Source organism: Desmodus rotundus, chromosome 11 (assembly GCF_022682495.2).
Source record: "Desmodus rotundus isolate HL8 chromosome 11, HLdesRot8A.1, whole genome shotgun sequence".
NCBI lineage: Eukaryota > Metazoa > Chordata > Mammalia > Chiroptera > Phyllostomidae > Desmodus > Desmodus rotundus.
Window position 1 is genome coordinate 43630677 of NC_071397.1, and position 14951 is coordinate 43645627.

Consider the following 14951-nt stretch of genomic DNA (forward strand, 5'->3'; position numbering starts at 1 on the left):
TGTGCTAAGTAAATCTTAACGATACTTTAAGTAGAAAAAATTAGCGCCTGGAAGCTAGCACACTTAAAATTGAAAGTGATGAGCCTTTTAGGACTAAGAAGGTATACCATACTTGCTAACATTCAACTAGAGAAGCTTGGTTCATGCAAATTTTCTTCTCTGTTTGTAAAGATAGATTGTTGGTATTCAGAAGACTTCTAGTAGCAACACTGAAAATAAATTACAGCAGACCTGAATGGAAATGCTGGCAGATGAGGACAGCCATACCAATGAAACAGATCACACACTACTTATATTAACCTACACAAGTCACACAAAATGTACTTTACCAATATGCAGACAGACACACGAAGGAATTGGTTTGGGAAATTCCATTTCAAAGTATGGTTTAATTAATTTTTACAAAAAGATCCTAATACAATACCGAACAAGTAATTTCTTTTTAAAAAAAATATATTTATTGATTATGCTATTACAGTTGTCCCATTCCCCCCCCACTCCATCCTGCCCACCCCCCTCCCTCCCACATTCCCCCCCTATAGTTCATGTCCATGGGTCATACTTATAAGTTCTTTGGCTTCTACATTTCCTACACTATTTTTACCCTCCCCCTGTCTATTTTCCACCTATCATCTATGCTACTTATTCTCTGTACCTTTACCCCCCTTTCCCCCTCCCACTCCCTTATTGACAACCCTCATGTTCTAGTTGTTTGCCTAGTTTGCTCTCGTTTTTGTTTTAGGTGTGGCCGTTAATAACTGTGAGTTTGCTGTCATTTTTACTGTTCCTATTTTTGATCTTCTTTTTCTTAGGTAACTCCCTTTAACATTTCATATAATAAGGGCTTGGTGATGATGAGCTTCTTTAACTTGACCTTATCTGAGAAGCACTTTATCTTCCCTTCCATTCTAAATGATAGCTTTGCTGGATACAGTAATCTTGGATGTAGGTCCTTGCGTTTAATCTTGGGTAATGTCATTATGATGTGCCTTGGTGTGTTCCTCCTTGGGTCCAGCTTCTTTGGGACTCTCTGAGCTTCCTGGACTTCCGGGAAGTCTATTTCCTTTGCCAGATCGGGGAAGTTCTCCATTATTTGTTCAAATAAGTTTTCAATTTTTCTTCCTCTTCTCCTTCTGGCACCCCTATAATTCGGATGTTGGAACGTTTCAAGGTGTCCTGGAGGTTCCTAAGCCTCTCCTCATTTTTCCAAGTTCTTGTTTCTTCATTCTTTTCTGGTTGGATGTTTCTTTCTTCCTTCTGGTCCACACCATTGATTTGAGTCCCAGTTTCCTTCTCATCACTATTGGTTCCCTGTACATTTTCCTTTGTTTCTCTTAGCATAGGCTTCATTTTTTCATCTGTTTTTCGAACAGATTCAACCAAGTCTGTGAGCATATTGATAACCAGTGCTTTGAACTGTGCATCTGATAGGTTAGCTATCTCTTCCTCGCTTAGTTGTATTTATTCTGGAGCTTTGAAGTGTTCTGTTATTTGGGCCATTTTTTTTTGTTTGTTTGTTTGTCTTGGCGCATGTTACTTTAAGGGGCGGAGCCTTAGGTGTTCACTGGGGCAGGGTAATGCTGGTGGCTGCGCTGTGACGCTGTACGTGGGGGAGAGGCCGAGTGGGAGCAATGGCGCCCGCCTCACTCTCCTCCGGCTTTCAATCTTTCACTCCGCTACCCACAATTAAACTGGGCCACTCTGGTGCTGGTTCCCAAGTAAGTGGGCCTGTGCACACTCTAGGCCCCTGTGGGTCTCTCCAACCACCTCTCCTGTGAGTCTCTCCTGCTGCTGCCCCAACCCCCACGGGCGTTTTCAATCAGAGGTTTGAGGCTTTATTTCCCCGAGCTAGAGCCCTGGGTTGCGCGGTCTGCTTCGCTGCCCGCCGTTCGTCCAGTTTATCTGTGGGCGAATGTGGTCTGTGGGCGAATGTGGTGCCGCAGGCTGCTACCCGCCACTCTGCCTGCCCCACTCTCCGCCACTCTGAGTCCGGCCCTCTGGGTTTATCTGTGCAAATGTGGGGCCGCAGGGTCTGCTAGTGCTGGGACTGCCTGCGCCATTTGTCCCACACTCTGCCAGTCTCAGTCCCGCCACAGCCACGGGAGTCCTCTCCACCCCGGTGCCCGTCTCCGCCCCTCCTACCAGTCTGGATGAATGTTTATCTTCTATTTCCTTGGTGTCGGTCCCCCTTGCTGTTCAATTCTCTGTCAGTTCTGGTTGTGCGAGGAGGCGCAGTGTGTCTACCTACGCCGCCATCTTGGTTCCTCCCCCGAACAAGTAATTTCTTGTTCAAATATATTCAGTTCCCAAGCTCACATAATAAGAGTTACCTGTATATATCAAAGAAAAGACAAGCACAAGATCTGTTCTCTGGGAGTTGTCACTTGTGTTGGCAAAAAGACTTAATATTGGTCTTCCTAAATGTTTTCAGAATTAGCTGTACTTAGAAGAAATTTTGAGATATTTTTCAGCATTAAATAATCTCAGTTACAAGAATAATTTCTGAAAGAATGACACTGTAAGAAACCTCAAAGTAGAGTTTAAACTCTGATCCTTTATTCCCATTAGACCACAATGAATTTAAAAGATTTAACTGCATTTTATAAACGTCTATTTAGTACGTATTGACCATGATGGAACTCAGATGATTTTTTTTTAAGGACCAAGATTTAATAAGTTGATAAATCACTTATAGACTTAATACATAGATTCTGATACAGAATAGCTTAAAATTCTCTTCTAATCAGCAAGGCATATAAGAATAGATAACTAGAATTAGTTAGTAGTTAAAAAGTCATTTTAATTAGAAATTACATCCTACATACAGGTGTTATTCCAAGAAGCTTCATTCCATTGGCTAGGACAGAACGGACAGCCCTGAAAAGATGAAGTCTGGCCTGCAAAATAAATGAAAGAATGATTAAATGTTCAAGTCAATGACTGGCTAACCACAAAGTGAAAATAAGAATGTTTTTAAGAGTCAATCTAACTTCTAATTTAAAGTAGAAATAATATCTCAGAGTGCCTTAGCACTTGCTATAGGCAAGGGAATACAAATTCCTAGAATCCCTCGTGTGTAATACTGGTAGCCAAGGGTTGGGGTGTGAGAGTGACAGTATCATCATTTGTACAGCTTCAGATAAGGGGAAACTCATCGCTGTAATACCTGATGTAGACAAATGTGCTTCATAGTTTGGTACGTTGGAAAGTACATAAACATTGATTATTACAACCCAAGTCTTACAATTATTACCTTAGACTATTAAGTAATTACTGTAGTTGAAAAATAGTATGCTGTTTTAGAAACACTTGCAAGACTGACTCAATAATATTAATCTGAGGATGTTATTACAAACAACACAGTCAATGTAACATACCCCAGCGACTTCAGGAGGACTCCCTTTTATTTGTAGTGTTTTGTGTGCCGCAGCTGCAAGATGGCTGAAATGAGAAGAGGAAAGTCTCGATTAGGACCTGCAACCATTTCCTGTTGTAACATATAAGCCTGATAGCTAATCTTACTCTCTCAATTTAAAGATTTAAAAAAAAAAAAAATCAAAGCCTAGATAGAGCCATTAAAATGTACTAAAAGTTAGAAAGTTGAGACCAGAATTCACATTAAACTCAAGTTTTAGATTTTGGCCCTGGTTCTGCTAATACCAACCAGGTGGCAAGTTCTAAAGATTATGATTTCATTGTTAGTTTTACAAGTATATGAGACCTTTCTAATAATGAGTTTTCTCCTCATTTAGGCTTCCTTTAAGATGGCCTGGCTTTCCTTCTCTGTATGGTAAGGTGAGGTAGAGACTAGTTATCAGTCCACTCTGTACACATACCGGCCAGTCATATATATTTTTTTAATTTATTGATTTTGGGGGGAGGAGACATCGATTTGTTGTTCCACATATTTATGCCATTCATTGGTTGATTCTTGTGTGTGCCCTGACCAGGGATCAGGATGACACTCTAACCAACTGAGCTACCCAGCTACTCATCTTTATTTTTTCCATGGACTCTTTTTTTCTTAAATCTCAGCCACTCATCTTTAAAGCATTTTTTCTATTTAGGTATAGCAGAAAGTATGACAATCTTCCAGAGAAATGATGCTTATGACATCTGTTTCAGGTACTAAGTGACATTTAATAAGACTTTCTGGCTCCTTCATGTCTATATATCTAAGTGGAATTTAAAGGAAAAAAATTACTTAAATCTGGGGAAGACAAGGTAAAAAGCATAATCAAGAGAACAGTCCCAATAAATCTCTGATTTCAGTAAATCTTGCATAAAAGCAAATATTTCTTAAATAGCTGTTTCTACAGAAGATAGAATCAACTTCTACACAAAATTTCTAAAATAACACCATGAAATTTCTATCAAAGTGTCACTGACTCACTTCCCAATTCATTTCTACCCTCTAGCTGACCAATTTTTCTGTGCCTCTGCTTAAAATCTTTTCGTGGACCCTGCTGCCCTGAAAAGAGGAAATGCCTTAGTATATGGCAAAGAGACATGTAAATGCTGCATTTCTGATCCCTCTCAAGGTTATGATTATAGTTCTTTTCATGTATCATGTTCTTGCTCAACTTTGGGCTTCTTCCTCCTCCTCTGCCACCTTGCTTCTCCTGATTAATATCTACTCCTTTCCTCCAAAGAGCCCTCTCTGGTCCCTCAACGTTGGGCTTAGTGCTTTAACATTTTTTCTTAGATCCACTCTATCCTAAGACATAGGCACTGCTCTGTAACCACCTATAAGGCTGTTTCCTGTTCACTTGACTGTACCTTCTATCACTGAGCAAATAAATGAATGAACATTAATTGCTAATTTGCAATGATGAAGCAAGAATTCCTGTAACTTAAAGCACATAATTTTTTTAGGCCTAAGGGTTTGTTTATAGGAAAACTTCCGATGAAAGAAAGGTCCTTTGTCAGATCAGGTCTTAGATGTCTTTTAACATCTGAGAATAGCAGGATTATAAAAGTACCTTAGAGTTAGGAGGTAACTGACAATGTGCCTGGGTTGAAGGTCCTGAGATGATCTGTAAAGCACTTCATCAAACCTGGAAAAAAAAGATGGCAGGAGCAGCCATCAGGGGAAGATTGCACATACTACCCTAAGCTAAGCTGTTAAGACAAAAACCTAGGATGTGAGGTTGACTTGGCATCACTAGGGTTAGAGGGTATCTGAAAAAAAGACCTTGGGTACAGTTGACAGTAAAGGCACATTTTTCTTTCTCACAAGTTTGTTGATGGCAGGTACTTTCTCAATCACCTTTTTATCCCTTAGGCTTAGCCCAGAGCAAGAACTTGAATCAGGGCTGTTTAACTGAATGTAAAAAGCCGCTTAGTGACGTTTAGGAACATAAGCTAGAAACTAGCAAACAGTCTACCCTCAATGCCAAGAAAATAAGCTGGCTTATTTTCCTCAAAAAATTAGTCAAAGTGAGTAAACTAAATCCTTCTGATCCCAGGAAAGAACAACTGACCATTGTGTGGCAGAGAAAACTGCCTTGTTAACCAGCCACATCCCTTCCAGAGACTGATCTCTGTCTTAAGTCTGACTTCCCCAGCAACGTGAGAGAGAGCTCAAAGGAGAGGTCTACCCAGTATGAGGGCCTCAGACAGATGTATATTTGAAACTGTGAATTGAAACCAAGAGGCAAATGAAAGACTTATGGTTTCAAGGAAGCTGCGCAAAGGCAGGGATTTTCTTTCACTTATCACAGAGGGTGAGAGGATGATCTTTAAAAAAACTGAAGAGTTATTCTTTCACCAGGGTTCACATTCTCATACCATGACCTAGAGGATGGTAGGCACCTGGGCTAGTTCAGTGGTAATAGTTTTAAGATCTAACAATTGACCATGAGCATGCCCTCTGTGCTCAAAGGGCAGACAGTCATTTGGTCTCCTTTAGAAAAATGCTGATGAGAGGCAGGTAGGAGCTAGCTACTGGTCTGTTCATTCCAGTGGTCAGCAAACCACCAATAGTCGTTTTGTCACTGTACCCCACAAGCCAGGCCCTCTACTCAGCTCTGCAAGTTAGATCCTTTGTGTTTCCCCTAACAAAGCTATATCAACCTACCCGTTCCCTTTGTAGCTATAGGTTGCTTAATGTTTAAACTGTGGGGCTTAGCAAGACTATGACAGTTCATGGATTAATTTGTGCCATACTGGTGAAACAATATTCAATAGATAACATCTAAGTTCAATATTTCTGCTGCTTCAGAGAAGGGAATGGCCACAAGACAATAAACAACAAGCTTACATTGCAGAGAATGAGGGAAACTCAATACCACCCCTGACACATGTGGCCCTCTGAGAGCATCTTAGAGCCTATGGTACTCCTTGAGACCTTATCAAGAGACCAAAGACCACAAGAATTTACCCTAACTCCCCTTCTTACTTCCCTTCTCTAGCTTAAAATTCCTTAAGCTAGTCCAGCTGTAAGTTGAATTGAAGGCACTATTTGGTCTCCCACCTTCTTGGTTGGCTTCTCAATCAGTGAGCTCCAAATGCCACTTTAAGTTTTGGCCTTTTGAAATAGCAGGCACAGGAACTCAGGTTCAGTAACAATTTCACTAAGCAGAAGCTGACTCAATAATACTAGAAAACCATACCTGAGAAGATGCTGGAGAATTGAAACAGACTGTGGCTCTTGTAAACAAACAGTATTGAAGTCATCTAGGTAACCACACCCAAAGATCTCTTCCAAACTGTTATAAAAATAACAAAGGATTAAACAAGTCATCCAAGGACACATAACTGCAAGTAATGAACACAATGTCATAGTACAGTCTTGCTCCCCTTAACACACAGTCATGCTACATCACGCTGGTCAACCATGGACCATGTATAGGATGATGCTCCCATAGATTATAATGGAGCTGAAAAATTCTTATAATTCCTATAACCTGGTGATGTTGTAGCTGTCAACATTACAGTACAACACTACACTAATACCATGTGTTAAAACTGCTTACAGTATTGAGTACACTAACATGCTGTACAGCCTAGGTGCTGTAGGAAAACAATTGTCACCCCAAAATATGTCTATTTGCATAAGGATTACTAAGGCTGGTTAATTTTAAGAGACCGCAGATATGGGAGAAGCTCTGAAAATCAAGTAGAAGTTACCCTTTGTAAAAGACATTTGTAAGAGAAATCTCCATTTGTCAGGGTGTCTCCCTGCTGTACCAGGAAGATGGAGATGACATCATTTATAGAAATTCTTTATCAAAGCAGAAGACCAGGACTTCAATCCACATGACCACCTCACCCTTCTTTACCAGTGCTTTTCCTGGCAACCTGCCATAACTGACTCTTCCCACCTGGACATCTTTTGTCTTCAGCTGTAGGTGGTATTTAAGGTGGTGGCTTCAGGCATTTTGGCAAGTAACTCAGTTTTTCTGGGTTTCTTCCATGTATACAGGAAGTACATGTGTTATTAAACTTTTGTTCTTCTTTTGCTAATCTGTCTTTTAGTACAGGAATATCTCAGTCACGAACTCATAAGGAAGGGTACAGGGAAAATTACTTTTGGTCCCCTAAAGAGCAATAGGCTGTATACTATATAGCCTAGGTATGTAGTAGGCTATACCATCTAGGTTTGTTAAGTGCACTCTATGATGTTTATATACACAACCACAAAATCACCTAACAACACATTTCTCAGAATATATCCCTGTCCCTAAGTGCAGGATGACCACAGTCCTGGTATTTGAAGCTAATGTTGTTCAACCTGATGTTTCCTAAATCTATTTCTTTATCTGAAAACAGAGTATATTCTTTGGTAGAATTATTGTTAGTAAAGTAATGTGCATAAAAGCATTTTCTACATAGGTTCTGAATAAGTATTTTAAAAACTCCACCAAAACCCAACATAAGAGGTAGTCAGTGCACTGTACTTCTATTAATTTTGAATTTGAGATATCACAGAAGTCCAGAAAACAGGGCCTTTGGCCTTAGGATCACAACAGCCACACCCAAACCTGGGAAGGGCAGTGGTCCAGTGTTTCCCTGCAGCTTCTTCTCACCTGTGGAGGCGGGCGTGTGTGTACTGTAGGAAGACACCTGTGTCCCCACGGCTCTGGAAAACACGATCCCAGCTGAACTGATAATCAGATAAGAGTAAACCTCTGAAGTCCTAAAATGACAAAGTAAACCTTCAATGCTGGGATTTGTTCTACTACCAGACTAAATGGGTCTCAGAGGAAGCAGTCTTAACACACCTGAATAATAAGTGCTGCTAGCCCGACCTTCTCTGCAGTCTCCTGTGGGTTCTCGAGCTCTTTTGTAGCTGAAACAGAAAAAGGTGGCTGTCTTTAACTTGCAGGAAACTATACAGAGTCAGGGACTGAAGTGGAGATAAAATCTGCCAAAAATGGATGCTGGCAATCTCAAGGACAGACATGTTCACAGTAGGCTAATTTACCTTTGAAAATGACAATTCCCTTGCCTTTCATTAAAAGAAGAAATACAGGAATTTAATTTTCTAATATATTTTCCAAGGGTGAAGGTTAAACAAAGCCATAGGACTTGTAACTTGTTTCTAATTATATAACACAGGAACTTCACAGAACTACTCCCTATGACGGAATGATAATCTGAAGCTGTCCATTCAGAAAAGCGGCCCAGGGTAATATCAATTCAGACTATTGAACTGAACAATACTTGAGCAGCAAGTCTGAAAATTCTGGCACCTCTAATCAGTGCAAGCTATTTTTGACAAGGTTAATGAATGTTTAATAGAGAAATGGTCATAATAACACTGCACAAAAGCCCAGCAAAATATAAAAGTGGCACACAAATTATGACTATAACAACAAAAAAGTGAATTCACTCTTAACAGAAGCCATGTTCTGTAACATCCTTAATCGAATCTCATTTAAGACATCTTCCAAAAAAGTAACATTGCCTCTTCGAGTCTTCATTCCCTGTACTACCCCAAAGGGCACATGTTGGCACCTGAAATAGAGTGGGCATTTAGTTAATGGAAAACTGAAAAAGAGCTAGTGATCAAAGTATAGAATAATACCATTTCAGAGAGTAGTCTGAACTTCACCTCTCCTAGTGGGATTTTTAAAAATTAATAGATAAAACATGATGTAGTTTGCCGTGTGCCACAGAAGATGGTAAACACACAGCATCATTTTATAGAGGTAATCATGAGCATGTGATTAAATTCCCAGTTGCCTTTTGAAAAAAAGGATATGGGGGTTAAGAATTTTGACCCCCATAAAGCCACTAAGAGCAGACATCTAATAAAAATGTTTATTAAATGTTTTAAGCTATGCATTAATAAAGGCAGGACATAAATTAGTACAAAAAAGCAAATCTGCTTTTCCACACTAACATCTTGAAACAAAGAAATTTCAGTAAAAAGTCTTTAACAACTTGGTACATTTTGGGACTTGGCTGACCTAACAATGATGCTGAGGCAGGTAATTAAGCACCACAGACATTACCTTTTTGCCCAGTCGTATCCCATGATCTGTAGCATTTGGAATACTTGCTGAAAATGCCTTTTTTGCCCTTTATCTGCCTTTGGGGAACAAAAGTATTTAAAATAAAAGAACAGTGATAAGTTAATCTACAGAAGTGGGATGGACATGAATCAAATTCAAATATTTGTGTTCTGACAGACTACAGCTATTGCCAATTGCTATGTTCTAAATAAGCACACACAGAGGATGCCACTAGAAGGTCTGAGTGCACTAGAAGAGAAAGAAGGAAGAGCTGTTGTACCCCATCGTAAGGAGGACATTCTAACTTCTGAGTATTCTATTTAAATTTCCTCTCTCAGCTGTTATGACCTTTATCTCAAAGAAGAACAATGCTAACCTCTAAAAAGATATTTAATGGCAACTTTTTTTCTTAGGGGAAAGGGAGGTTGCACTTGAAAGAGAAGGAAAGGGAAGAAGAGACTAAAATACTACTCAGCAACAAATGGAATTAACTACTGATACATGGAAGAGATTAGGACAATCTTAAGGGCATTCATGATGTGAGTGAAAAAAAGCCAATCTCAAAGGGTCACATACCATGAGTCCATTTATATAATACCCGCACAACGACAAAATCAGAATGGTGGGAACAGAACTGCAGTGATTGCCAAGGGTTAGTTTGGGGGTGGGGGGGAGGTATGATTATTAAGTGGTTGTTGCCATGAGGGAGTTTGTTTTGTGATGGAACAGTTCTGTACCCTGAATGTGGTTTGGAGATGGTTATATGAATGTACATATGTGATAAAATTTCATGCACACACACATGTGGGCCCATACACTAGTACATGTAAAAATTGGCAAAACTTAACTAAGGCCTCTTCCACTATCAACTTCCTGTATGGACAAAGTATTATGGTTACATTAAGATATTGTCTTTGGGGAAAGCAAGATGAATGGTCCTCTTCCACTATCAACTTCCTGTATGGACAAAGTATTATGGTTACATTAAGATATTGTCTTTGGGGAAAGCAAGATGAATGGTATATGAAAACTCTGCCGTATTTGGAAACTTCTTGTAAGTCTTAAAATATTTAAAATAGAAAGTTATTTTTTTTAAAAGTGCATTTTAGTGATCTGTACATGTTCATTTCACATAACTATTTTCCTAATTTGAATAATTTTGTTTTTACTATGAAGCAATATGAGCTCTTTAATATTTATGGTCTTTTTTGCCACCTTAAACACACTTAGTATTGAATTCTTTCTACAGTTAACAAAATTATTTTTCCATAGTTTTTCAACATGGCATCCAATTTCTATCTTTGCAGTTTTTATGAGGTAGGAATCATAATCTTTTGTTTTTTATTGTGATTACTTACCACATAAATCATTGTATCAAAATTATACTTGTTCATTCGATCTATAGCAGCCGCAAGATCTCTGAAAAAATGGCCATGAATTAAGAGTTACTAAGCAGGTCTGGGTGATAATTTATTTTACCTATTTAATAGTAAAGAGGCTTTTTTAATTAAGAACAACTATTATCCCACAGCCTAGGATACACTACCCATGTTTTTACAATCCCAATATCATACAAAAATAGCTTTGGGGAGGCAATAACATTAATAAGAGTGCTGTGAAAAGATAAAAACATAAATAAGAGCTCTGGGACAAGTAGTAATAACTAAAATAGCTCTAGGCAAAGTGTCTGTAGGTAAATGTTTTAGGATTTGTTAATAATAAAAATAAAAAGTCTACTGGAAGGAATCACCTATTGTCACTTGTTTACAATACATTCTTTTTTTAAAAAAATTTTTGTTATTCAATTACAGTTGTATGCCTTTTCTCCCCATCCCTCCACCCCACCCCAGTTGAACCCACCTCCCTCTCCCTCCTCCACCCTCCCCCTTGATTTTGTCCATGTGTCCTTTATAGTAGTTCCTGTAATCCCCTCTCCTCACTGTCCCCTCTCCACTCCCCCCTGGCTATTACTGGAAGCAACCTAAGTGCCCATTAGCAAATGAGTGGATCAAAAAACTATGGTATATTTACACAATGGAATTTTATGCAGCAGAGAGAAAGAAGGAGCTTATACCCTTTGCAACAGCATGGATGGAACTGGAGAGCATTATGCTAAGTGAAATAAGCCAGATGGTGAGGGACAAATACCATATGATCTCACCTTTAACTGGAACATAATCAACAGAAGAAAAAAGCAAATAAAATATAGCCAGAGACATTGAAGTTAAGAACAATACATTCTCTTAAAGAACATATATAAAACACAGGTGATGCAGTAGCTAAATAGTTATCTTCTAGCTCCTCTTCTGTTAGTATGATCAAGGAGTTTCAAAATTTTGGATCAGTCATAAGTAATACATTCTAAAACATTTTAAAAGATTATAAAGTACTTTGACAAAAATTCCATTTATCTCTTTTATCCCTGATTAAGTATAAAAGAGTTTGCATGTAATATAAAATAATGAAAAATAAACCACAAATTAAAAAATTTCAGGTCAAGATTATGAAAATACTGAAATTTAAAATTAAAGCTATTTTTGACAACATATAACCCTGGGAGGACTTAAAAAGTTCTTAGATCTTTTGGAATGTTGGGATTATCAAAATATCATTAGTACCCACCTCCTAATCTTGATATAACACAAAATATGCATTCTCAGTAGAGGCAGAAAGCAGGCTCTTGAAGGACAATAACATATCTTACTCTTTTTATGTATAAATTACATATTTGCATATAATACATATAGATATGTAGTATATCTGTGGTATTAAAATTCATGAGGGGTTATAAGGAAAAAAGAAGGTTATTAGTACAGAAGATGATTCCAAGAGTGAAGTCATATACATCCACCCCCATTATACTTTTTGGTTTGAGCAAAGGACAAAACAGAGAAAGCTTTTGATCCAATAAAAGAACAAAAAAGAATATAAGAAAAAGTTCTAAGTTGAGTTTGTAGAACTTGAATTTGAAAGCCAAAAAATAAACTAGGTCATTAGTTCAGGTGTCTCATTTCACAAAGTTTGGAACCATGGCCCAGAGAGATTAAGTGATGGTCATGGTCTCATAACAAACATTCGGTGTCTAGCCTCACCATGTGCTTGTGTCAGTATTCAGCACTTTTATTTGTCTGTTATAACAACTCCTGTAATTCACATCTACACACATAGGTGTATTCTATAAGGAACCCAATGAAGGGGCAGAAGCAACTAAAGACAGAGCAAGGTGAAAAATCAAACATTTCAACAAGTGTCAAAAAGATAATTATTCTCCCAAAGGAAAAAGAGAAAGTATGGGTATTATGGTAAATACAGTTGGCCCTCCGTATCCAGAGGTATCACAGATTCAATCAACCATGAGTAGAAAATTTGGGAACAAAAGGTTCTGTTGTTGTTGATATGTACTCTGTGGTCAGAACTACTTTATGATGGATGCATCTGTATTGACATGTAGAGACTTTTTCCTTGTCATAATTCCCTAACAGTATAGTATAACAACTATTTAAGTAGTATTAGATATTAAAAATAACTCTAAGGATGATTTAAAGCATATGAGAGGATGTGTGCAGTTTATATGCAAATACTACATTATATAAAGTACTTGAGTATCTGTGGATTTTGGTACCTGGGGCGGGAGGGGGGGTGGGGGGTGGGTCCTAGAACTAATCCCCTATGGACACCAAGGGATGACTGTACACAGAAAAATCTAGATCTAATAATAGCTACAAAAAGATACCAGATGAGGACAGCCATAGAGCAGACACATTTCTTACAACTACTGCTCATGGGTTTCTCTTGTAATCTGTCCAGCAATAATTAGCTGGCATAAAAATTCTTTTTACTATATATTTTTTGTATCCAGAAAAAGAAATGTACCTCTTAGATATATAGGTTCTTTTTACTTCCCACCCCCAATTGTATGGAATAGATAAAGGAAAATTTTAAAAAGTAATAGAAAGTAGATGAATTTTCTAAGGACAATAAAGGGAGTCAGATTGTTGTTTAAAGTTGTTTGGAACAAATGATAGTAGTTAAAAACTATAACAAAATATCATTACTTTGAATATACCACAAAAATGGTTTGTGATATAATATAAAACTAGCCTGGGAAACGAGAGATGTTAGCCAGTAGTGCTTGAGTATGGCCATGTCTGCTTGCGTGGCTTTTTATTGTCCTGTGTTTTCCTTTCTATTAGCTTTGTCTTCAAAATAAGTGTGCTTGACAAATCCAGACCTTACTGAGTAACAGAGGCTGCCCCTTTCCACAGGGGTCAGCCGTGGAGACAGAATTAAAAATAGAAGTGATAGGGCCTACCTTCCCTTGGCGTACTTCACCACAGTCAGAATGAGGACCGGTACATACATGCACACCACTGAGTGGAGACACCACTGAGTGCATACAGCTAGCTTCTAGTGTATGTTCCTTGCTAATGTGCAATTGTAAAATACTTGTAGTTCATTACGAGGTATCTCAGTTTTACAGTGTGTAGAAGAATGTATTCAGCTGTGGAATCCTATGATGTTAAACTAACTGTAAATAGTTTTCAGTCACTTTTCTGATGATATTAAACCTTTCCAGGAACTGTAACTGGCAACAAACAGAAACCCAATAAATATATTTTGATTAATGAGAACAAGAGATTTAGAAACTAGCATTTGGTAATAGATTTGAGGATAAAATAATTGTCTTAGCATTAATTCTAGAACAAATAACATGAAGTCATACACACATTGTAATGCTGACCTTTACATACGATACAAACCTGGTTGCATAGAGAGAAGTTCCATCACTTCGCATTACAGTACAAATTGCGGAGGGATTGCCATTCCCAGAAAGATGCACTACAGCTGATCCTTTCCTAGATATGAAAAAAAAGGTAACTCTGAAGCAATATAATAAAGTAAGACATTAAAAGTAAATATCTATAACATTATCGTTGGCAAACTAGAGCTATTTTTTTAAAATATATTTATTGATTATGCTATTACAGTTGTCCCATTTCCCCCGCCACCCCACTCCATCCTGCCCACCCCCCTCCCTCCCACATTCCCCCCCTATAGTTCATGTCCATGTGTCATACTTATAAGTTCTTTGGCTTCTACATTTCCTACACTATTTTTACCCTCCCCCTGTCTATTTTCCACCTATCATCTATGCTACTTATTCTCTGTACCTTTACCCCCCTCTCCCCCTCCCACTCCCTTATTGACAACCCTCATGTTCTAGTTGTTTGCCTAGTTTGCTCTCGTTTTTGTTTTAGGTGTGGCCGTTAATAACTGTGAGTTTGCTGTCATTTTTACTGTTCCTATTTTTGATCTTCTTTTTCTTAGGTAAGTCCCTTTAACATTTCATATAATAAGGTCTTGGTGATGATGAGCTTCTTTAACTTGACCTTATCTGAGAAGCACTTTATCTTCCCTTCCATTCTAAGTGATAGCTTTGCTGGATACAGTAATCTTGGATGTAGGTCCTTGCGTTTAATCTTGGGTAAT

At 38.2% G+C, this 14951-nt stretch overlaps 1 protein-coding gene across 4 annotated transcripts in view; it reads right to left on the reverse strand.

Moving 5' to 3' along the window:
- Window positions 1-640: 640 nt before the first annotated feature.
- RARS2 (arginyl-tRNA synthetase 2, mitochondrial) overlaps window positions 641-14951 on the reverse strand; it is a 68494-nt gene continuing 54183 nt past the window's right edge. For 2 of the 4 annotated variants that reach the window (XM_024551694.4, XM_053913530.2), the window contains exons 11-21: window positions 14222-14317; window positions 10820-10880; window positions 9462-9538; window positions 8837-8961; window positions 8226-8293; window positions 8031-8140; window positions 6615-6710; window positions 4983-5057; window positions 3378-3441; window positions 2826-2897; window positions 641-2330 (exon numbers count right to left, since the gene is read on the reverse strand). In XM_024551694.4, the coding sequence (XP_024407462.2) occupies window positions 2313-2330; window positions 2826-2897; window positions 3378-3441; window positions 4983-5057; window positions 6615-6710; window positions 8031-8140; window positions 8226-8293; window positions 8837-8961; window positions 9462-9538; window positions 10820-10880; window positions 14222-14317 (862 nt within the window). In that variant the 3' untranslated portion in view covers window positions 641-2312. Of the gene's footprint in view, window positions 2331-2786; window positions 2898-3377; window positions 3442-4982; window positions 5058-6614; window positions 6711-8030; window positions 8141-8225; window positions 8294-8836; window positions 8962-9461; window positions 9539-10819; window positions 10881-14221; window positions 14318-14951 lie in introns of those variants that run through there. The other 2 variants (XM_045188551.3, XM_024551695.3) reach the window with 2 other exon arrangements.